The following is a 24238-nucleotide window of genomic DNA, read 5'->3' on the forward strand; positions in this document are numbered from 1 at the left end:
TTTTTCATCCAAGCCTGCTGGCATCTCTACTTCACATTGTTGTTTTTGTACCTATGAATAGCACTGAGTGATTCATTAAAAAGCTGGCTGTGCTCGTACTCTTTTTACGTCTCTCTTGCTCTTGAACAGACTGGATGAATAAAAACACTGATCCTGTTCACGTGCTTGCCACAGCTCTTGGCGCCCTAAAGGGTCTCAGTGACACAGTCCAAGTTGCACGTCCCCCTCTTTGCCCTCCTCTCCTTTCTCAACGTCTGCTGGGTTGGTTGGTTAAATCGGTGAGCATTAGTGGGCGTGAGCATGTGTGTATGTGTGTGTGTTGGTGCTCCTAGGGCGCATGCGAACTGAGGCCCAAAGGGGAAAGCCTTCCACACAGATCTAAGCCAGCTGCCCTGTTTTAAACACTTCATTGCAAGAAGAGTGGAAGAGAGGGGGGATCTGCATGCATCCCCCATACCAGTGTGCTCAAAGTACACTGGCAAAGCAGATGCCAGCTCTGCAAACAACAGCCGAGCAGCTACAAATGGTAGTTTTAGACGCTTGCTGTTAGGTAGAATCATTTAGAAGTTGTCCTGCCTCAGATTCTTAGGACTCAAAGGGCACTTGCTGCCCTGAGAGGGGGTGTTCAAGCAAACTGACCTCTGGGGTTAAGCAGAATCAGTTTGTGTGAAGCTCTGTGGAGGAGGGGAGGAGGGAACAGGCAACAGTTAGTGGGAGGTGGGAGGCCAGAGTGGGGCTCCTGCACTGCTCAAGAAGGAAACGAAGCAGTCGCCGGGAAGCGTGGAAAGAGGAGGAGATGGCCACAGGAGAAATCACAACACTTCCCTCCACACCTGACGATGGCGGCAGCGGCGGATTTCCTCCTGGGAGCTTCAAGGATCCCAAAAGGCTGTACTGTAAAAACGGGGGCTTCTTTTTGAGGATAAAGTCTGACGGGGGAGTGGATGGAATCCGGGAGAAGAACGACCCCCACAGTAAGTACTTCCAGTCCCCTTTTAATTTGCTTTGCACATCACACAAAGCTTCTTTATGTTCTTTTTAATATGTAACAGGGACATAAGTGTGAAGCAAAAGCAATCGTGGAGGAACAATGTTAATTTCCCAGCTTACTGTGGTTCATTCTCCATTTGCAATCTCTAAAATGTGCGTAGGTCTGCTTCTGGAAAGTATAACAACGGTAGTTTAAGAGAAGTACACCTCAAATTTTCTTAATCGAAGGGAACTTTGATGGAATATGTGTGATGTTTTTAGTAAATCACCATGCTGAGTCACAGCCATTCACACTGCTCACTGTGTGGTTTACGTCACACAGGACAGCACAACATGGAGTTAACCGCCAGAATAAGTGAATTCCTGATTTAGAGGTGACTGTCAGGAGATCAATGAACTTCTGCCAGAAATAGATCTAAAAATGATGCTATTACTATAGTGTATATTTTTGTCACTCATCTCTACCACCAGTCAATCAGTATTTATATAGAAAGTGAGAGGAGTTTTGGCTTTTCCAAAGTTCCTCTTAAAGTTAGCAACTATTAAAGTGGAAACTGTTATACCCCTCAGTGCCTCTGTATCACTTATTACTTATAAGTGCGTGTCCTAAGTTGTGTAAGTAAGTGGGAGGGGAGGAAGGGGGAACATTTTTTCCGAGGAAAACACGTTTGTAGAGGCAAGTGGGGTGACAGGGTGACATTTCAAGCAGGTGCGTGCAAACACATACTGATGTGGAACAAGTTCAAGGAGAGAGGAACTATTTTTTGAATAATTCAATTATCTTCAATTACATTCAGTTAGATTTATTGCAAAATAAACCAGGAGAGTTACCTTTTTTGAGATGATAGTTGCTTATTTTGTTTGCATTAAAAATACTTCCAGTTATTCTAGTTATCATACAGTCTGTATTATGGGTTTGGTAAGGAATATATACACAATGAGTCATAAAACAGGAATCAGTATTAATCATTTAACTTTTTACCGTGATGGTTTCTTACATTTAATGTGACCTGAGCTGTGCTTCATCAATGGTCCTTTTGTTAAGGCTGCAAAACTCCTGCCAACATTTTAGACAACCAAACATACCTGCCAGTTCGAATTGGAACTGTTAATGAAAACCAATATATCCAAGGATCTTCAAGTGGGATTTTTTGTGAGAATGTAGATGAGACTCCAACACATTTGTATTCTTTGTATCTCACTCCCTAACCCAAAACTTTGTATCCAAATCTGACAAGAATATTGACCATATAGGTTTCCACAAATCATTTATTTTACATCACAGACGCAAGGACATTACAGATAGGACTACACACCACAGGCCCGAAGAACAGTTGAGGGAAAGTTTTCCTGTATTCACAATAGCTGAAATATAATTTGCCCAGTAAACATTGAACACACCACAGCACACTCAGACCAATTATACGTTTCTTTCAGGGAAGAACACTTCTTTGATCTGTGACGTGAATTAAACTTAACTGTAGACAGATGTGTGTCTGTCTGAAGTCTTACTGTAAATTACTTCTGAACAGCTCACATAATTTACCTTATGGAGCCCCTGCTCCCTTTTGTTTTGTTATTTTGTTTTTGGTTTGGTTTCATGCAAGGTATGCTGTGTTGGCAAGCAGCGTTGTCTCTACAAAAAAAAAGTGGGGCTTATTTTGTTACATCTGTGAAGAGGCTGTCACACAGCCAACAGGTACTGTGTGTTCAGATTGCTGTCAGCCACAGTGTGATGCTTCTGATTAGCGCCTGACCGGAGTTAGCTTATTCAATAGTGTTTCCTTCATTTACCAAATAGGGTGTGAGCCAATGTTAGCCTAAAAATGATGTGCCTGGAGGTGAAGGAATATGAGCTGATGGCTTTTGGGTTATACAAAGAGAATGAATTTACTTTTTCCAAAAACATTTAAAGCTACATTAATCCATATTTTTCTATATATATTTTTCTCTGCAGCTTTATGGATGTTTTACATGTGCTATATGGTTCACTCTCACTGCTCTCATCCATGTTGTGTTTTCAGCAAACAAACTCTGGTAAACAACAGGGGTGGGGTTAAATATCGATTCTAAGATGCAGCACGATTCACTCATGAACTCTCAGGGTGGCTGCTAATATACCTGAGACTGCAGATCCCCAGTATAAATTCAACTCAGCAGTGATACATAAATAAATATTTCATTTACGACAGCATCACCCAAATGTGCCAATTAGCGGAACAAGACAAAAAGAGACTTATGGCATATGGTCAAAGTGCTTAAGCCCTGCTATAACGTGCTTTCACGTGTGCAGTTTAGTCAGTCCCTTGTGCCTGCCCTGTATAAAGAAGCACAAGCTGCAGATTATGAATTATCAACAGGTCAGAGTCTTATGATTGAGCATTACCAACTGACAATATGTCAGTATTTGAGTGCTTTAACTCTTCCAGTAAGAATTAAGGCCAATGACCCACCCTTGAATGTTTAATGTTTGCAAAAGAAAAGCATTACTGCATTTATACTCATAATTCAACTTGTCTAATTAAACTAAAAGATAATGGAAGTACAAATATGCTGTTTTAATAGTAGCAAATAGTCCCAAAGTGAGAAAAAAAATAAAACATTTCTATGAATCAAGATCACATCATAGCTCACATCGTAGCTCCCTGAATCCGAATCGAATCGTGAGGTGTCTACAGATTCACCCACCACCCATCACCAAACGGCAGATAAAGTTAGTAGCAAGCAATTTTGGAAACTGAAGCATCCACTAGCTAAAGAGACAGATATTGTTCTCAGGAGATAGAGGAGACCAAAACATGTCACCTTTTGGTCTCCTCTACAAGATCTGTCAGGTTGTTTGTGTTGCGATGCCCCCTAGTGCCCTTCATTTGATTAATGCAGCTTTAAGTACCAATATATCTGAAAACATTTCCTCTTCCTGTTGTGTGTTATCTTCCCTCCAAAATTCAAATACTTAGCACGCAACATAATGCCCAACCATAAATGCCCTGTAGCAAGCAAGTAGTTATCACAGGCTGCTATTCTTTTTGACCATGATTGTCTCACTTGTTACTTGTTTACTACTTGAGTAATGACTTTATATTACAGAGTTAAAAGAGGTTGATGAAGCCCTAAAACATTGTACATTCGCATCTAAAGAGATGCTGGTGATTTAGTTATTTAATGCAGTTCTTAGGATTTTAATGCATCCTTTATCTTTTTTAAAAATAGATATATTAAACATGGCACTTAACATTCTACAAGCAAATACAAACAAATGATTTCTGTCCTTTATGTCCAAATAATCTTTTTTTTTTTTCCTCAGTAAAGCTTCAACTCCAGGCGACCTCAGTGGGGGAGGTTGTCATCAAAGGAGTTTGTGCTAACCGCTATCTGGCCATGAACAGAGACGGACGACTGTTTGGAGCGGTGAGTGAGTGGGATTATCAACTCTCTGTTAACTTTTTATTTTTTTTATTTAAAAGAGTTTTGAGATTACTGTAAATGCAAGTAATTGAAATCATCAATTAGAATTTCCTGAAAGAGTTCAAAGACTTATTCAGGGACTGTCCTTTCCACAAACATATATTAAACACCTACTGTAACTTTCTTCCGGTTGGCTAAAAGTAAATTTACCCCAATTCACTGCCAGAAGCAGCATTTAGGCTTTGTTGAAGATTTTTTATTTAGCATTAGCCATGATGTTTGAATATTCCATGTGCCTGGCTTCATAACTACTAAATACTAGGGTCATTTTTAAGATATTAAAGATGATAATGTTTCAGATGCTTATTTGTCAGATACACTGAACTCTAGTAGGGTGCAGTCTTCTTGCTCAGCCTTGTTCACAAAACACACACACACACAACCAGCCAAACGGTGTTGCTAACAGGCCGTGTAGGAGGCTCGGGTGAAGACTAAAATTAATTGCATAGTCGACAGAGGGACAATGGGGCCTTTATGGATTTTTAACAAAATGTTCCTTGCACCTGTACTCAGGCCTGATAAAATACAAGATTAGACACATAAATACAACGGACCTTTGCAAGTGGCCTTCAACGCTGATGGCTCTGAAGGTCATCATATGATACAGTACCCAACACACAAACCTGTGCTTGGGTTGATGTTGATGTTAACTTTCTTTTGTCTTATGCACATACACTTTTTGGTAATATAAGATAAGATGATGTTTTTTTATGATGTCACATTTGAGTCTTGTTTATTTAGAGGTGTTTTCTTTCTTTAGAAGTGTTTTAGGGTAGAATAAACTATTGTTTTAATATTGATTATGTGTGGATGTGGATGTGGAGGTGGAAAGGTGGGTCTTGCCATATGACCCACTAGAGGAGGAGCGAGACAAGACATATCAACCAATGTAATATGGAGTTTGAGGAGTCTGCTCCGGGGACCAGCTCGGATACACATGTATTTGTATTTGCCCCTGTTTGAAATTATCACTAAACTTGAGTTTTACTGGAGTCATTGTCTCATTGAAGATTACCATTACAACTAAAGGACCACAATTCATCTTTGTCTAAGTTACAGTTACATCCAAAGTGTGAGAGTGAGGGTCAGTTAGGCCTCTGGCCCGGTCGGAGGGTTTTTCCTCCCACAGCTTCAATATTTTGGAAACCAAATATTTACCAGCCACTCCACAAACAACCCTCCTCCAGTGAAGGGAAATTGATGGTCATTTGTCAGCATATAGAATAAAATGTTAAGTAATGACATTAGATTGGGCCTAGTCAAAATAATTCTGTTATAGATTAATGTGATTCAGTGAGAGAAGAAATTGTTTTCTATCTATGTGTAGTTACAGTTTGTTTTGACCATAATTTGGCTCCAACTGAGGCATCTCCCCCAACTCCAATCTGTCCAAACCATTTGTCTTTCTTTCCGTTCTTGAGTCTCGTCCTCAGTGTTAACACTGTCTCAGCCAAGCAGCTGTGGGCAACAAAATTATGACACGAGTCATGCTAACGCCGACACGTCTGGCATTGAGTGTTAAAATCCAAATCACATTATGTTACACTACTTGGGGGAAAAAAGGATATAGGATTTTCTCCAAGACTCTAAGCAAGTAGATGAACGATGTGACATCTAGTATTTGCAGGCTTCTATTATGAACTTTGTTTTTATCTCCGGGGATAGCCTGACATTAATGGGTGTGATGCGGAAGGTGGAGGATCGAGCAATACTTGGTCTGAGAGACAAAAGACAGGAACACAAAGATATTTAAGGTGCTGCGTCCCACAATTGATTGGTTCATAAAACATGGGAAGGCTGTTTATTGTCCAGACATGTTGAAATTTGTGAATGAGAATAGTTTTGAGAGCGTGAAAAAAAACCCATAAATGATCGTGAGGCTTGAAATTTATGAATGAATAGTGAGGAACAAATCCTCATCGCACAGGGCACTAATCTAAAACAATTTTCCGAATGCTCAAGAGAAATAGCCAACACAAATTTGGCACTGCTGCTGGTCTGTTGTCACAGTGTTGTTGCTCACAACGGCACTGGAAGTGTGAAGCATTGGTGACTGATGTGGGTTGGTGGTTGTGAAAGCTTGTACACAGTCCATGTAATTGACAAAAAGCATTTCCTCCTAATGAGAAGCTGCCACCCATTGCGTCCCTCTGTTCTGCTCGTGTGTAGAAAACCATTAAAAACCCACAAGATATGTCAAGATAAGTCTCTTATTAACATTTGTTGACTGATATGAAGATTAACATTTGTTGTTGCCAAAGGAATTACAATTTTTCCCCTCTTGATATAATGTGTCTGGTGTGTGGTCTGTCATGTATCAGATCCTGACTGATATATTCTTGCCACTGACCACTACGTCAGCATAGTCATTTGGTCTGCTGATAAGATCTGTACAAGGCTGGATTTATTTTCAATATTTATTCCACCCATATTCTTTACAAAATAATAATAATCTAATAATATATTTCATAAATATTAATTAAAATATTAATTAAAATATTATTTTCTAGTACTTTAGATAACAGAATAGATTTTTTTTTAAATCAAAGACTGGGACAATTAATTGGGAACCTTCTGCATATTGCATATTTAGCGATGTTAAGTCTTGTGCTAGCTTAAGTGATCGATGGTTTAGTAGTCCTCCAACTGCAACAAAATAAAAAATAACACCAAACATGAGCACCTCCACTGCTGTTATCCTTACTGTTGCACATTTTCAGTACTGAGGGAAGATGATTGTTGCACTGAACAAAGTAGCCCTGGGTGGTTGTTACAGCTGAAAGAAAATGTCTTCTGACTAATAGCTCCGTAGCCTTGCAGTCACAGTCGACTAAAAACAGAAACTAAAACAAAAGCCTCTTGTTGGACAGGGTGCAGGGCAGTTAACGCCCAGTGAGATTTTGGCCAGACGTTCAGTCATCAATGTTTTCTTTATGTTTTCTACAAAAGGACAATGTTGAAAGATGGGGCAGTGTGAGCACTAATAGATCGAGAGCTTGAGAACCAAATCATTTAGTTTGTATTTTTAGTGATCTTCATCTTTGGACCTTTTCACACCTTCTGATTTATAATCCTATCAATCCAAGTTTATTCAAAACATCTTGATCTGTTTTTGGATTTATTCTCTGTTTAAATTCTTCAAATGTATCATGTTTAACACTTTAGCCCATTCACCTCCATGTTTAATGTTTAATCTTGATTCAAGGAAAATGAACACTCTTAATTCAAAATAAAAGTGTCATTTAATTTTGGGTGTTTAATGTGTAATTTATTGTCATAAAATGTCAGCATTACACATAGTCTCCATTTTCAACAACATATATTAATCAAATATTTGATGAGATTCCACTACGTAAGTAACTACATGTCCCTCAGGTTGACTTTATACATAAATGATTATTAGAATTTTGGAAAGAAACACAGAGACTTTTATATTAAACGTACAAACTGAATGACCTAACTTCAGTTTCCATGTGTTGAAATACAGTAAATGAGGATGAGAGCACTACCATACAGGATATCCTACACCACATTACAGTCTAGTTTCACGGTTTTCTTACATTTCTTCAGTTTGAAAGCTAAATGGGATGGCAGTGTGTGCCAGCAGTTCTTTGTCCTGTGAGCAAAAGGTTGCAGATTTAATCCTCCCAGTAGCCATCTCTCCTGTTTAAATCTCCTTTAAACATCAAATTAAACATATCTGTTATTCCTCTGTGTCTTTCTCTCTAGAGACGAGCAACAGATGAATGCCACTTCTTAGAGAGGCTTGAGAGCAACAACTACAACACCTACCGCTCCAGGAAGTACCCAAACATGTACGTGGCACTGAAGCGGACTGGCCAGTACAAGTCTGGAAGCAAAACTGGACCGGGTCAAAAGGCCATTCTTTTTCTTCCAATGTCTGCCAAGTGCTGATCTGGGATCTGGTTGAGAAAAATTAACGTCTTAATGGCAGCAACAAAGAAGAAGATGTGACGGCAATGAAGACAAAGTGTTCCATCAACGTTGCCCAAAATAGCTGTGATGCTTTCTGACTTTTATATCCTTAAGAGTTATTTTTATCCTGAACATGTCTACTCTTATTCAGCTTCACTTTAAAACAGTGGCACACATTCATACCTGGCTACTTCGCAGTAAAACCAGGCTTTTACTGTGGACCAACCAACTGCTACCCTAGTGCAAGTGGAGTCAGGTGCCTTGCTCAAGTGTACCCTTATAGTACAGCATTATTTGTTCATTGTACCTATACAGATCTTCCCTCTCTGGCTGAGAGGATTCAAAGTGGCAACCTTTTGATCACAAGTCTGCTTCCTACTGTTTAGCTTCAGAGTGTGTAAGTCTGAGTTTAGCTACAAGAGCATATAGAAGAATATTCTGTTTACCCTTTTTTATCTAGGATACATGTTTTAAACAAATTCACTAAAATCAAATTATTGTAAATTGAAGAGATGGGATTGAACTAAATAACTAAAAATCACACTAAAATCAAAACCCAAGCTTCTAGTATTTTCCAAATTTTTCACACTACCCAGCATAGTGGCACACTTAATAGAACAAACAGGCTTCCTGAGTTTCAGCTTCATTTTCTGATAAAACTATGTTCCCCTTTTGCAAAAAAAGTCCAAATGTTGCATGGCACTGGAAGTTATATAGCTTATAAATACAAAATGATTGCAGACAGGCAGTTAACTTGAAGAAAATGATAATTTTGACTTTTATGACCAGTCAGTAGGCTAATTTAACAAGGCAGCCAATTTTAATATAGCAACTACTAGCCACTAACGTTAGCTTCTGCCAGTACAGTATATGGTCTGCTGACACTGGTAGTTAGCCTATTGAAAATCTGAAATCTCAATACAGGTCACAAAATGACCTAGTCACAGTCACACCAAAAATACAGTAGAATACAGTAACTTCAAAAATTAAATCAGCTGCTTGCAGCCATAGCCCAACCGCGGTGGACTTCCAACATGGCTGTTAAAAATGTGTTAACTAAACTGTATAAAACTCTGAAGTCTCGCACGTACCACAGTGGCATAATTCTTTAAAAACCACAAAGTGAATGTTCTTGAGGTTCACAGCCTATTGCACCACATTTCTTTAACAGTAACAGTTAGTGTGTGAAACACACTGCAAACATAATTCAAGTCATAAATACACTTCAAATATGAGAAAAACTGACCATGTATCAACACAGCAAGCCATGATATGCTAACCCCATCAGGTTGATGATGGCTTGCTAGGATTTTAGTGTCGGAGAAAGCTGCCTGTGGTACAGCTGGTAAAACATCCCAGAGTAGACAGCAGGAAGCTCCTCCATTGTGAGGTCAATCTTGCGGAAGCCATGCTCCAGGCCGTGAAGGAGGAGCCTGGCTACGCGCGAGGTGATGGGCGTGGTGTCGTTGGTCTTGGCCAGCTCGGCGAGGTCCAGCCATTCGCAGCGCAGACACTCCTGAGTGCAGAAGTTGATGTCGTGGGTGAGCGGGCTGAGTCGGCAGATGATGTACATGTCCGACATGCCGAAGGCGCCAGGGTGGTTGTGCTGCTGCCGGATGCTGAGCAGAGATCTAAACTCAGAGCGAACACCAGTTTCCTCATAGACTTCACGAACGGCAGTGGCACCTGAGAAAGATTCATTGTAATATAAATAAATGTAGGTGGAGTCATTTAATAGATCCTGACAAAAAGGAATATTTTTATGTTCCCTTGTCAGAGTCACCTTGCAGACGGAAGTTTGAGATGTGGGAAAAAAAGGGAAAATACATATATTTTTTGAAAAGACAAACAGTTGACGCTGCTTTTTGAGTTGGGTCATGTATATAATATTAAAGCTGCTTTTAAAAATGAAATAAGGTGAATTTGGAGAAAAATAATTCTTTACGTACACATCATGTGCCTTATTTTGTACAGTTCAAATGAATGTATATGTATCATCTTTAAGTATAATAAATGGAAGGATTTAGCTAGGTGTACTGTATTTGTTTTTTTCTCTTTTGAGCGCGACACTCACCGATATTTTCTCCTGGATCAGACAAGCCACCGGGGAACTTCCAATCATTTTTTGTCTGAAATACAAGAGCTAAAGTTAAAATTGATTTAATTCAAACAGCACTGCTCTAAATGTATCTTGGAGTCATTTCAACATATGTATACTTCAAAAAATGTTTTGAAACATAAAATCTGGCAATGCTGTCCTGTTTAAAGTAACTTTTGTCTTGCAAGTTCTTTAAATCAGTGGCACTATCTTACAGTATGGCAGTAGTTTTTTTTAACAGCAAGTTAGTAGTATATTATGTGTTCAAATGATTATTTTATGTATCTGAACTAATAATTATACAGGCAGAGAGATGTTTATTACTCTGACCTGAGCATCCTTTCATTTTATGTTGTATATTTAGTGCCTCACTCTTTTACATTTGATGTAGTGAAGTGTGTCTTCTAAAACTGTTTCACCACTTATCATTGATATTTAATAACAGTATGCTGCTAGTTAAATTATGATGTCAGTGTTGTATATATATATTTTTGTAGTTACTTAAAGAATATTGTATGCAGCGCTTTTTTTTCAGAAATGCTATTTCATCTTAGATTTTTCGTGTTATGCAAATCCTCTCTGTGAGGAACACAAATGCACTACATCATTTATTTTCATGTATTGTCAACAAAATGCTATATTTTTGGAACTGCTTCTAATATGTGCTAGTAGGAAGAAATAAAGAGATTTTCTGTAACTCTAATCAGTGTGGGGTTTTTTTTGAGTAAAATGTCTCTTCCCCATAGGAGATGTCGGAGCTTAATGTGAAAATAAAAACATCAAAAACACTTGAAAAGGATGCCAAACATATGCAAAGTTTTGACACTAAATATTCTGGGAAATGATGTGTAAATATGAATGGACGATGGTTAAATGATAATCATACCCATTACATCTTTCAGCTCCCCCGATGGATGAAATTACCATCAGTCCACAGGGGATCTGTCAGTTGTCTTTGTTACTGATGTAAGAGCAATAATGTCCTTGTTTCGTTTCAGGAAGTTCGTAACCCTTCGTGAGCTCTGAACTGCCTCAGTCTGCCAGAGACGCTCTACTGCCAAGGGCCAGACTATTATAAAACCTATTTCCAGTAAACAACTTGATGGGGAGGAGGAGGAGGAGGAGGAGGAGGAGAGGAAGAGATAAAACCCTCCCAACTCTTCCAGGCCACTAACTGCTTCCCTCTGCTTCTGTACAAAAGCCATCAAGATACATTATATGCTCTTAAAAGTCATGGCTGGGACACATGTTACATGCTGTGTGCAATGAAAGGCCAGCAAACAGGCCCACTTAAATTCTGTCAGTTATAATGTGAACTATATTTGTCATATGAACCAGATGTTACATTAACCATGTGCCCCTTCTCAGCTTATTACTACTTGAACTGCAGAGACTGAAGAGAAATAAGTGGAAAGACCACAAATTAAAGGGATTATTGCACATGACCTTACAAATGTAATGCCATAGAATGATTTAAATGATATGAATTCAGAAACTTTTATAATCTTTATGTGTGCTAGATTTGGTTTTAAGATGTCGGTCTTTGAGATTTCACCACCCCAATGTAAGAATGAAACCAAGGCTTCCTGCATGGCCTGATAACACTAGAAGAGAGTAAGATCTAAGATCTTGACCAACAATAGCGTGGGGGCAAATAATTGGTGTGATAAATCCTGTAGATAAATCACAATGCAGAGTCTTCAATCATAATAGTTTATGTTGTGTTATTGAGGCAGATATTTATTTTCTTTCCAGCAGAGATTTAAACTGACAGCCCTGACAATGAGTGATGGCACATGTGTTCAGACTCTTTTCTTTGATGCACAGTGTTGCAACTACAGATTATTTTAATTATCTATGAAGCTACACAATTTTTTGATTGTTTTTTTTATAAAGTGTCTCTAAACTTGATAGATTATGTAACAAACTATTAACTCCATTCAATTCAATTTTATTTATATAGCGCCAAATCACAACAACAGTTATCTCATAGCGCTCATAAAATAGGAGGTCTAGACCGTCCTCTGTGATATTATTTACAGAAACCCAATCAAATCTAAATTGTAATATTTCTTTGACTATTGACTAATCAATATGGGACTAATTATTTCTAAACTATTATTTTCATCTTAAGTTACACAGATATCAGAATCTGTCATACATGATTTTCTTGTTCGATACAATAAATTGCCAATGCAGTGAAACTATCAGTGGGAAAATGTTATGCATGGTAGTATACAACAAGGTGCTTGAGGTTTTAACCTTACAAATCACTGAAACCCTGTGCTAGTGTATTTTGCAATGGGACAGTTAAAATATTTTCAGTTAAATAGCTTTGTGTTAAGGGTTTATGTGTGAAGGCAGCTGATCCTGCAGTACTGCTGTGCATAAGATCTATACTGGTGTACATTGTATTACATGGGTACGCACAATGCCAGCACTTTCTGACCTAGGGTGCTTTTAAGTTTTTTGCAGCTTTAGCAGTAGTGTAGGGTGTGGTCACATGACAAAATATTATTTTGAGACTTTTATTAAGGACAGAAGCTGCAGTCTTCACTGCGACAATTTTGGTAATTTCTACTGTTTAGGTTATAAAAATGCACAGTTTGTTTGAAAGGGTCTTTACTTGTTGCCTCAATAATGTCAAGTGGAGTTGGCTGGTATCTTAAAACATAATTGTTTTCCAAACAGCAGCATTAGGGTCCAATCAGTTTTTTAAGTTGGCTGCAATCTTGTTTTGGCTCTGTGAGGATGCAAACAAATCTGCGTAGAAAAGGTTTTAAAAGGGGCCTGTTGTAAGTCAACCTCATAACAACTTGAGTACTACAGCAGGGCTCTGTGAGAGCTGTCAGACACACACGCACAAAGCTGTTTGAGTGCATTCAGCTCATGTAAACACCATGTTTGCTTCAGGTCAACTAATGTTGTGTAGAGCTATGTTAAGTGTGAGAGGATTTGAAGGTCTGAGAGGGTTTCCACCCACGTCTGGATCAACAGAGGCAACATATAACTCACTAAATAAACAAACTAATCATAGACATTTTTAGCAGCACCAAGATATCTGGTGTTGCATTAGCTCTTTTTGCCTTAACTACCTGCCAAAAATGATTTTTAATGAGAAATGTGTCATTCTGCCAACTTACTCTACTATATACAGTCAATGTGCACCATGTAAAATAGTTTTATTTCTATGCCACACATCTAATGTATATAATTTATTATATAATGTTTGATTTTGTTCAGACTAAGAACAAAAGGTGACTGAGCATTTGCTGTCAGGGCCCCCAGGCTCTGGATGACTTGCCTGACGAAATTTGGCTGGCAGGGTCGGCTTCTTCTTTCAAATCTCTTTTAAAAACTTACTTTTACCGGAAAGCATATCCAGATTTTATCTGAGCTGCCACTCGTTTTACTATTCCTGCCCTTTGTTTGCTTGTCTTATCTTTCTTACCTCCTACTGAACATATTTGTTATACTTTATTGTGATCCTTGTTCTTCTATTCTGTATTTTACCCCCCTGTATCTTTTACCCATGTGGTTATTTGTTTTTGTATTTTATGTGTGATTTGTTGTGAAGCACTTTGTACTTTGTTTGATAAGTGCTATATAAATAAAGCTTATTATTATTATTATTATTATTATAACGTTATACAACCCTATGTTGTAAAATGAAATAAATCTACTTTTGTACCTTGCATAGCTTGCTTTTTATATGGTGTATTACTGATCGAAAATATTAACTTAATTTTCATTCTTTATTTTTCTAGATTTTATTTTCTGAGGGAAGGAAGCACGTCTATTTGTTACAGCCAACACATGCAAACATTCACTAAATATAAAACTTTATACTTTAATTTATATCTTAATTTAATTCAATTAAGTGATATTAATCAATGTAATGGACTACAATTGGTTATAATTTATTTTCAAACATTAACGTGAGAAAGATACCTTGTTTCTGTCTTGGACAACAAGAACTTTTCCATTGGATTCATCAACAACTGCACCTGGGAAAAGAACAACAACCATCAAACATTTTGCAACCACTTATGTCCACAGTATATATGTGCACATTTTGCAATGAGATAGCACTGAGATAGTTACTGTAAGAACAATTTAAGAACAAAAAGGGAGACCTGTCTAGCTCAAACTTATTATTAGATTCGACACACTAAATTCTCTCTGGGTTTGTCACTAAAAGCGGCACCTTTCACCCACAAGTAGTCATTGGTAAAAAATAGCCACTTTAACATCAGCACTATATTTAGAGTAAATATCGACAAACTTACTTACTTTTCTAAAAAATATGGACTACAAATTAAAAATAAAATCTGTGGAATAGTAAATGTGTGAACATGAACAGAGCATGTCGATGTCTGAACCTAGGGGGTTAAAATAAAATAGATTATGCGTAAAGGCAAAATTCTTTCATTTCCGGAGTCTAAACAAAGTCCAAGTGACTCAGCTGTACTTGTGAATGATGTAGCCATCCCACTCACCATTTACATTTTTCTCTCCTGTTTGAGCAGTTTTTTTTCAGCAGGTAGTGACTAAGAGAGGCGGCTATGTGCCGCTGCTGACAGCTCGGGAGGAGGAGGAGTAGGGGGAGGAAAAACGGGCTACTTTCTTTTCCGGTAGCTCTGTCTGACCGACCGGGACACTCCTCCCTAAAATGAATGTCACAGATGTGTAAAGAGGGATGGGTCGTCTTAAAGGCCTGACTTGGACTTCCATGTGGAAACTGATGTCATCTCCAATCCCTGTGCCATATGGGGCTTTACAGGAGGAGGTCTGGTTGCTGCTAAGGGAGGCTATCATTATGTAGCCTTCATTCCAGGAAACAAAATGCTCACAAGGAGCAGGAGGGGGAAAAGGGGAATAGGAATTATGAGACAAAAAGCCCAGAAGCAATCATCAGAGGGGAATTGTGGGTTTTTGAAGTTAAAAAACTGTTAATCGTTGAGGTTACAGTTGGTTTTCTGAGCCACCAAAGTTTGATGTCTTCTCTTAATTCATATTTCATGTAGGCTTCTCCTCCTACTTTTCGGGTTTTAAAATATCTACTGAATATTATTAAGTCACAATGATTCTTACCCTTCAGTCCTGACTAGCTTTTAATGTTGCTAATGTAGAAATCTGATCGGTTCTGATTGACAGCCATTCTGAGCATTTACTTAACAATGCATCTGAATTTCATTACAGAATTCTAACTAGTATTGTGATGTCCAGGAACTTGATTTTTTTGGGTGGATAGCTTGAGATACTGCAGGACATACTTGTTCTCAGAATCCCACCTATATGTATTAAACAGTATTAATTATAGTGAACGACATTTTAATCACGTAAACATGGAGTCTATAATTCCTTGGAATTCCTTTGAGCTCTAAGTTCTTGACCCTGTCCTGAGAGGTCAGAGGTCAAGTGGAGCTAGCAGGATTTCAGTATCATACTAAAGGACACTTAAGCAGGACAGATGTTAACATCTGGGTGTGTTTAGCCCAGTTTCATTGGATAGAGTACAGTCTCTGTGACCAACACGTTTGGCCATTGTAGAGATTGGGAACATGAGCACTCCGCTGGACACAGTTAAGTTCAATGGTGCCAAACAAACATGTCATACAGCAATGGAGTGTATTATGACACATCATATCACATATATCACATGCAACAGCTGTAAGGAACACTACATTGATGAAACCCCCGACTAGAGACTGAGTGAATACCAGAAACAGACAACATCAGCTGTCTTTAAACACCAGACCAAAATAAGTCGACTGGAAAGGGGTCAAAGAGGTCATCGACCAGGAGTCAGTGGATGGCCGGAGGAACATCAAAGAGGAGGTTCAGAACCGACACCAAAGACCATCCTTGGACAGAGACAGGGGTCATGATCTTCCCCACAATAAGATCATCTGTTGTCACATCATTAAGGTCCATCTGCCAAAGAAAACCACCTGATTTTGTCAAACTACTCTTTCTGAGGTATAGAATGATCTTTCATTCTTAATTTTCAGACAGGTTCTTTCACCAACATCACCTCTGCTTCATTTTCACCAGTAAACCTGTATATGACTTATTGTTGGTTTGACCGCACTAAACACGTTACGTTCCACATCCCACTGTAAGCATACTGTAGCAGTACAACTCAACCTACAGATTGAATATGCAACTTTGGGGCGCCTGTGGCTCAGGAGGTAGAGCATGTCGAAGTGTCCTTGGGCAAGATACTTAACCCTAAATTGCCCCTGTCTTAGCACTTAGGCTCAGTCTATGAATGTGTGTGATTGGTGAATGCGATGTAATGTTAAAGCGCTATGCGCTGCAATGTGATAGTTTTAAATGTTACTGGGCTAACTTTTAAGTCTCTGGGTTTAACAGTCAATGGGGATCACGTTGACCTCAAAATACCCACTTTTGAGTTCATGTTGGACAGTTTAAAACCCTTCTGTGGATCATATTTCCATTCCCTAATCCATTCCATTGCAAATCTGTTTCTAGCATCTGTTGTGTCCACTGCCTCTAAACTGATGGTAGTGAATACCATGTTAAGCTCAGTTTTAGACAATAAGAACCAAGTAGCAAAACACTGAAAATATTAGGCTAATGCAGGGTTGATTAAACTAAACTATACTGTTGTAAAGGTTAAAACCCTTGGATCTCTGTACACCAATGTAAAAACTAATTAATTATCAATGCATAATTACACTGTGATTGTGCATTATATGTTGTCTTTATCAAAATGATAAGCTGAGAGCAGCAAGCACCCAAGAGAACAGGTATTAGATCATTTTAAACAGCTGCCTATTTCAGATTCCTAACCTTAGTTTCATCAGTGTTTGTGCATTCTGGCAACAAAAAGGGAGTTTCTGGACCCCATTCCATTCTGAAGGATGCTCTGGACATGTTCTGACATGATTCAAGTGAATCCACTCTTTTGCAAAAAGTATAAACGACACACTGCCCTCTGCTGGACAATCAGAAAATGAGCACACAGAAGGTCAGCAACTCCTCCCTACATTTCTCCCTCTTATCCCCACATTCTCAGTCCTGATGAGTAAATTTCCATTTACGCAAGTGAAATGGGCCAAAGTTGACAAATGTAACAGAAAAACAACCTCTTTACAAAAGATACTAGATTTTTAACAAATAGACAGAGGGCAGCATTGATGCCAACCTCTTGTTAAGTTTAGTCAAATATTAAAACTTAAGCTATGATAATGATATAATCATTCATAGATGTATACATGTATATATCCATGTCAGTTAACTGATGTTTTTTTTTTGGTTAAAACTAATGATTGTATGTAATCAAAATCCCCCAAATACTCAAAGAAAACCCCCATACAATAAAAACAACAACAACAACAACAAAAAACAGAATAAATCAGCAAATCCTCACATTGGAGAGTCTGAAACCAGAGGATGTTTGGAGTTTTTGCTTTGAAAGGACGGATGATTAATGACTAATTTCTGAATTATCATCATTCTGTCACCTGGAATGGAAAACCAATTATTCTACTAAACTTTTCATCTCACTTGTGTTTTGACATTGGACTAAAATATTCCACTTAAATGTTTTGTCTCTCAAATGCTATTTTGATTTAATTTTATTATGAAAAATGAAAACTATTCGAAGGCTAGTAAAGCTGTCATACCTGAAAGAGCTAAATCTGGCAACTCTGGCTGCTAAGTACTGTACATCACATCTTGTATAGTAATAACTGGTAAATCATCTGTAGCAGTTTTTCGCAGATGTTGAAGGACATGAAGGACAGGATGTTGTCTGTACTTCCTGAGAAGGCTGGGGTCCTTCAACATCTGCAAAAAACTGCTCCAGATGTTTTACCAGTCTTTGGTGGCCAATGTCCTCTTCTATGCTGTAGTTTGCTGGGGAGGAAGCAGCAAGAAGAGGTCGCTGGTCGACTGGACAGACTGGTGAGGAGAGCTGGCTAAGTGGTGGGCTCAGAGCTGGACTCTCTGGTAGTGGCACAAAGAAGGACTTTGTGTCTATCTATAAGCTATACAATGAAGGTTTGTGCGTACACTTGTGCAGGACATCCCTCTTCAGTAACTATACTGGTTTGACAAGATAATCTTAACTCATGGTCAACTTCATTGTTTTTCCCCAGAGCTTTCAACTGCATCTTATCTGCATCTGCGTCTTCATCAGATCCATGAAAGCTGAGCAAACTCTAATAAAGACTAGGAAGTGGACCTTTAGGTGAGATCACGACTATTTACAAAGCCAAGAACAAGGTTATCAAATCTCTACCTGCCACTCCAATTTGGTGAGTTGCAAACCCTGGCAGCCTGCTTTGCCCTTCTCCCAACCAGAGGGCCAACACAGCGTGGTCATCTTTGGCATGATGGAAGGTGAAGCCGTGAGCAGAGGCAGCGGCAGCGCATCGACTCAGCTGGATGGGTACTCGAAGCCACACTGCAACTTTCCCCTCTGCTTTCCACTGGAGCAAAGAATCTACGGATTGCACAAGTACAAAAGTTCACAGGGATCCACAAACTTTGTTTAAAAGTGTCTTATTAATGATGTTGCTGCTTTATTAAATAATAAACTGCAGAAAATATGATTGCTTTTCATGATTAATCTGTGGAAACAAGCAACAGAAACAAGTTGGTGGAAGTAGCCTGAAGGTTAAGGAAGGGCCCCCCTTTAAAGTGGAAGGTTGGAATCCCAGACTAATAGTCAGTTTATTGATTAGTCGTAATCAAAAATGCAGGCATTGAGCTGTTTCCACTTAGTCTAAACTAGGATTTGCTGCTTTTCTCTCTTTAATATTACTCTAAATTATATATCTTAAGGTTTTGAACTGGTGAAGCATTTTAATGACATCACCTTGGGCTCTGGGGAGGGCAATTTCACAATTTCTTTTTTCTTTTTTTTTTTTTACATTTTATTACTTAACAATTAAATGATTATTCAAAGAAACTGGTTGACAGATTACTCTGTGATAAAAAATAATAGTTAGTCGCTGATATAATTAATTTAAAAAAAACTCTAATTTTAATGAATACCATCATTTTACCTTTGATCAAGACACCAGATGTCTAATTTTCCTACATAGGGTGGCTCACTTCTATTTCTTTGTCAGTAAAATGAGATAAATACTTAAATGGTTGTAGGGTAGTGATGAACATAACCGCTGGCCACAATATTTCATCACATGGTCCTTAGTCACTACAGGAGGTAATTAATATGTGGATTCAATTAACTGAATACATACTGCTGCAAATTTAAAAACAAATAAAAATGTTTTTGTGTGTTTTGTGTAAGGCTGCATGGCCACATAGACCAACAACTAGTGTCAAACAAACATGTACCTGCAGATACATGGGACAAAAACACTGACATCTGGCTTACATATTAAGGGAATGTTTGCATTTAGCAATACACAAACACTGGATACCGAACCACGAGAAACGCTGGGAAACCCTGCAAGCAACTCGTCCATGCATTCATGCGCGTGCATCTCCAATGATCACATGTGTAACAGCCGACTTCACATTACAGATCCACTGTTCTAGTTAGTAGTTAGTGGTTGAGGCAGGTTAATGATTTGTGAGTTGATGAGAAGACCTGTGCGTTGTTTCAAGATCCTTTCGGTCTCACACACTCAGCAGCCATCAGGACAACACACCTTGCAGTAAACTGCTGAATGAGCTTTCGCTGATGTCCGCCGGTAAACCGGACTCAGCCAGGTTCACTGTCACTCCACCGAATCGGTCCACTTTTCCTGTCAAAGCACTTGTCCTCTCCGCTCTGTCTAGTTGACAACGAGTTGCAGTGCACATAAACGCACGGACAGCTGAGCGTGCGGGACAAGAAGCTCGTCTGCTAAACCCTCCTCTTACCAAGGGTAAAAGCTTCAAAGCAAAAGCACAGACAGCCATGTTATTACGCTACTATTAACAACTGTTTAAACGTAATATTTGATCCATTTTCAACCGGCATATGCGTGCAGCGCAGTACAGTTACGTAAAGTTCCGCCCTGGAAGTTGCATAAACACCGTAATGCTCTGATAAAATCGCAAAAACAGTGTGGTCTCTTTTGGTATCGTACTATGACAAACTTCATTCACACATCTGACAATTAACCGTTTCTAACCGGTTAAAAATAAATCGTAATACTGCTCATCTATGGTTCTCTTGCGCACTTTTTTCAAGCTGTCATCTGGTGCAACGAAGCTAAAAAAAAAATCAAAGTTTAGTAAAAGTTTAAAACAATTAAAAACGTTACTTGGCTCATGTGTGAGAGTCTCAAGGTAGCGAGGCTGTTCCATAGTGGACCGTCACATATGCCGAATCTAAGATTGCAGTTTAATATTTATTGCCATACCTTTAATCATATTGAATGATGTACTTTAACGTCCTGGTAAAAAGAAAACCTAGAAGTGTATCATTTTTCTGTGCAATTTTGCAAGATTTTTCTCGAAGCCAGATTAGTTTCAGGCTCTTAAAGTTAGCATTTCCCCAATAAAAACCAAGCTTTTTTTAATCAGTTGTTAGTGGTATTCATGTTATCAAAACACCTTAAGAATGTTTTACAGTGCAATAAATAAAAAAGGATGTCGCCTGCAGTAAAATTTCTGTCAGATATGCGAGGGTTTACGGTAAACGGAGGCGGGACTAAACTTTAACCAGGAAGTTTACAACACCGCTCCATGTTTACACATGTTGGCAAGTTCACGTGTAGAAGCTTTTCACTATTAAAATGTCTTCAAAGAAAAATAAAAGCAAGTCGAAAAAAGCGAGTGACGGGGACAGTTCACTCGTACTGAAGGAGGGCTCCAATGACTTCTCCAACCTGCAAACATCCGGCCACGAAGGAGGAAGCTGCAAAAGTTTAAACAGCAACTCATTCACTGTCATCGATTTCATTGAAAAAGGTAACGTTAAGCACATAAAGCTAAAAATGTAGTTCAGTCTTTGGCACATTGTTCAGTTTTAGCGTAACGTTATGCATTCAACGAATGAACCGATCTGCAGGTCCTTCATGCCCCGTGTTGATGTTTGATGCTGAAATGCTGTTGTGACTGTAACGTTACCTGCAGCTCCATCTGCATGCAACGACAGAGACACCTTGTTCATAGTTATGTGTCTTTACTCAGGCACATTGAATTTAAAATGACTGAGGCGAAAGTGGCTTTCAGCTCAGAGGCTATTTGCTGGTGTTCATCCACACAAATCACGTGAATGTCTTTTTAGGATGAAAGTCTCATTTGTGTTACTTTTTTCTCCACCGCAGCTCAGAGGGGGCATTTTAAATTCCAACAATATACCTGTATCTTTGGAATTTATTTGCTTGATTTGGTTACTTCAGACTACTGAATTAACACCAGCTGCACTTGAAAATGTATTTTTGCACAGAGAGAGGACTGTGGATTATGTCCATTAGGAAATAATCTCTTAATTGCAAGTATTAACAGAAGGATGAGTTACAGCAGGTAATGCATGTATTAATATATACATAGACACCTGCTTCTGAATAAAAAGTTGTGAATGTATCATCCTAAAGCTCAAAGTATTATGTTTATGCGTCAGTGTTCCCACTGCTCATAGACAGCACTGTTTGACCAGTCCATTCAATAGCTAACTGGACAATAGTTTGACCTACACTTTAAATTTTCTTTTAAACCATTTACCCAAAATAGAGCACATTTCCAGTATGCTAACACCAATCAAATGCTCTCCATTATCAGAACAGCTATTTAATTGGTTTGTAAAATTGGGAAAAGTTGACCTTGTAGAATTTAACATATAAAATCTTAATATTGCTATAGTTTGATCAACTCAGTAGTATATGAAGTAGTTAGACTGAGAACCACTTGGACAGGCTACAACTTTACAAAATTAATATTATTTTTTCAGATTTCATGTTCATTGATAATTTAATCAGGAACGTTCCTCAGAATTAATATTTGATACCAAAGAACGTTTACAGCAAACACTTTGATTTAAGTGAAGTCTGAATGTGGAGTGATTTTTTTTTTTTTTTTACCATGTTACTTTTTTGTTACGATTTCACATCATATTTTTTTTTAATGTTCCTCACAGCTGATGACAAAACACCCAAATGTTGCAGATCAACTTTAGCCCAACTGAGCCTCAACTCAATGAAGTCAGCCAGCGTATGCATTGGGAGACCAGTCCTACTGACGAGTCCCACGGGACAACAAGAGGTGTCGTCGTCTCTTTCTTCTTTTCTGCATCAGTATGGCTGTCAGATATTTAGTTATGTTTTTATTTTAAAGCTCCACTGACTAATGTATTAAATGTTGTTTTTGTGTTACTGTACTTGAACCTTTAGTTGATGGATGGTTCCTGTTTTCAGGATGCCACCTTCCTGACCTTCAGCTGCATGTAAATAATTTGCAGCTCTGAAACTTTGTTTATTTCTTCTGTCTTACAGGTGTGTTTAGGATGGCCGGTTGCCTCTTTTCCTGGTGGAAAAGTTGGCCTTCAGAAATGTGCTCAGAATAACCTCCGAGTGAAGTCAGGGGATGAGGTGATGCTGCACCCACTAACAGGACCTGTGCTTCAGGCTGAGGAGGTGGTTCTCTATAACAGGTAACCTTCATGTTCTCATTAACCAAAAGCCTAAAGGATACGTAATATACATACTAACATATCATATTCTCCTTGTACCTCATATTATACTAAATTATATTTATTCTTCACGCAGCTAGTTTATTAGCCACACCTAGCTTATGCAGTCTAATACGACAACGCTGCAAAAAATCCTACCTTCATGAAGTTTATAATATTCTCAGTTTTTTTAAAGCCGTTTTAGATTGATTAGGTTATTGATTATTATGTTGCAAGCTGTAAATGGTTGTGCAGTTGAATTTTATTGTGATATACTAAGAGGTGTTTCTAATATTTTCCATTTTTAATCAATGGTAGATTAAGACAAAGGTAGACTATATTTTTTAATTTAGTTTAGAAATAAAAATGCGCTATTAGTAAAATAAAATAAAAAAAAGTTTCTATAGAAATTTTATTCATGAATAGCTGCATATGAAATGTTAAATCCCAATACAAAAAGCTAATGAAGTGATATGTGATTAAGTCAATGTAATGATGTACTGCAGTGCAACAATATTTGTATTGTTAGTGTATTTCAGGTCAAGACTACCATCTGCTGGTCATCCTCGTAACTGCAGCTGAAATTCCAAAATAGATATTATTTATCCATTTTATGCGTTTATTTGTGATAATCTTTAACTACGGCATATATTTTTAATATTACTTGTTATAATACATATATATTTATTGTTGTTACTTACTTAGCTTAATCTTCTGTATTTTGCGAGCCTTCATGAATCTTTTCATATTTTATTCATTATAAGTCTATTTTATATGCAACTATGTGTTATGTTTTATGTGGTGCTACTCCTAGAATAGTCAGTAGGGCACTGTCCTGGTTAAACAAAGTTGTATGTTATGTATATCTTGTATATAATAGTTTAGAAAATGTGTGTAGTTGATTTTAACATCCATATAACTTTCATTCAGGTCAAAAGATGACACAGTTGAGACAGATGAGTTCAAGAACTTCTTTCTGAGGTCTCTGGGTAAGTCAGTCACTTCTTCACATTGTTGCATGTTTATTGGCACCTCAGTAGAAAGCACTTTTAGTAGAGTAAGGCTGGGAATCGTACAAAATGCAATATTAAACATAACTGGCTGTCACTGGTCATAATGAAGGTCACTTTGTAACCGAACAGGAA

General features: G+C 38.2%; 3 protein-coding genes across 3 annotated transcripts in view; 2 read left to right on the plus strand and 1 right to left on the minus strand.

The window, feature by feature from the left end:
* The first annotated feature begins 419 nt into the window (after positions 1-419).
* fgf2 (fibroblast growth factor 2) lies at positions 420-11195 on the plus strand. The gene is made up of 3 exons (XM_046030161.1): positions 420-974; positions 4298-4401; positions 8188-11195. Exons 1-3 carry the CDS (start codon positions 797-799, stop codon positions 8371-8373), a joined length of 468 nt encoding a protein of 155 aa, XP_045886117.1. The 5' UTR covers positions 420-796; the 3' UTR covers positions 8374-11195.
* On the minus strand, positions 7705-20539 carry nudt6 (nudix (nucleoside diphosphate linked moiety X)-type motif 6). The gene is made up of 5 exons (XM_046030160.1): positions 20146-20539; positions 18765-18968; positions 14444-14499; positions 10469-10523; positions 7705-10080 (listed from the first exon to the last, which is right to left on the minus strand). Exons 1-5 carry the CDS (start codon positions 20396-20398, stop codon positions 9698-9700), a joined length of 951 nt encoding a protein of 316 aa, XP_045886116.1. The 5' UTR covers positions 20399-20539; the 3' UTR covers positions 7705-9697.
* A 583-nt stretch (positions 20540-21122) lies between these two features.
* spata5 (spermatogenesis associated 5) overlaps positions 21123-24238 on the plus strand; it is a 113449-nt gene continuing 110333 nt past the window's right edge. Inside the window, exons 1-4 of the mRNA XM_046031268.1 lie at positions 21123-21394; positions 22563-22687; positions 22918-23075; positions 24024-24082. Coding sequence (XP_045887224.1) covers positions 21220-21394; positions 22563-22687; positions 22918-23075; positions 24024-24082 — 517 coding nt within the window. The 5' untranslated portion in view covers positions 21123-21219. The remainder of the gene's footprint in view (positions 21395-22562; positions 22688-22917; positions 23076-24023; positions 24083-24238) is intronic.

The sequence above is a fragment of the Micropterus dolomieu genome, linkage group LG19, assembly GCF_021292245.1.
Source record: "Micropterus dolomieu isolate WLL.071019.BEF.003 ecotype Adirondacks linkage group LG19, ASM2129224v1, whole genome shotgun sequence".
Taxonomy (NCBI): Eukaryota; Metazoa; Chordata; class Actinopteri; order Centrarchiformes; family Centrarchidae; genus Micropterus; species Micropterus dolomieu.

What these genes read in the sequence shown, in the direction of transcription:
- fgf2 (XM_046030161.1), top strand. Translation starts at nt 797, where the DNA reads ATGGCCACAGGAGAAATCACAACACTTCCCTCCACACCTGACGATGGC. An exon ending in GGAGAAGAACGACCCCCACA is followed by an intron (nt 975 to 4,297) that starts GTAAGTACTTCC and finishes TTTTTTCCTCAG; the next exon opens with TAAAGCTTCAACTCCAGGCG. An exon ending in ACGGACGACTGTTTGGAGCG is followed by an intron (nt 4,402 to 8,187) that starts GTGAGTGAGTGG and finishes CTTTCTCTCTAG; the next exon opens with AGACGAGCAACAGATGAATG.
- nudt6 (XM_046030160.1), bottom strand. Translation starts at nt 20,398, where the DNA reads ATGGCTGTCTGTGCTTTTGCTTTGAAGCTTTTACCCTTGGTAAGAGGA. An exon ending in TCACCAAATTGGAGTGGCAG is followed by an intron (nt 14,500 to 18,764) that starts GTAGAGATTTGA and finishes TTCTTTTCCCAG; the next exon opens with GTGCAGTTGTTGATGAATCC. An exon ending in TTGTCCAAGACAGAAACAAG is followed by an intron (nt 10,524 to 14,443) that starts GTATCTTTCTCA and finishes CTTGTATTTCAG; the next exon opens with ACAAAAAATGATTGGAAGTT.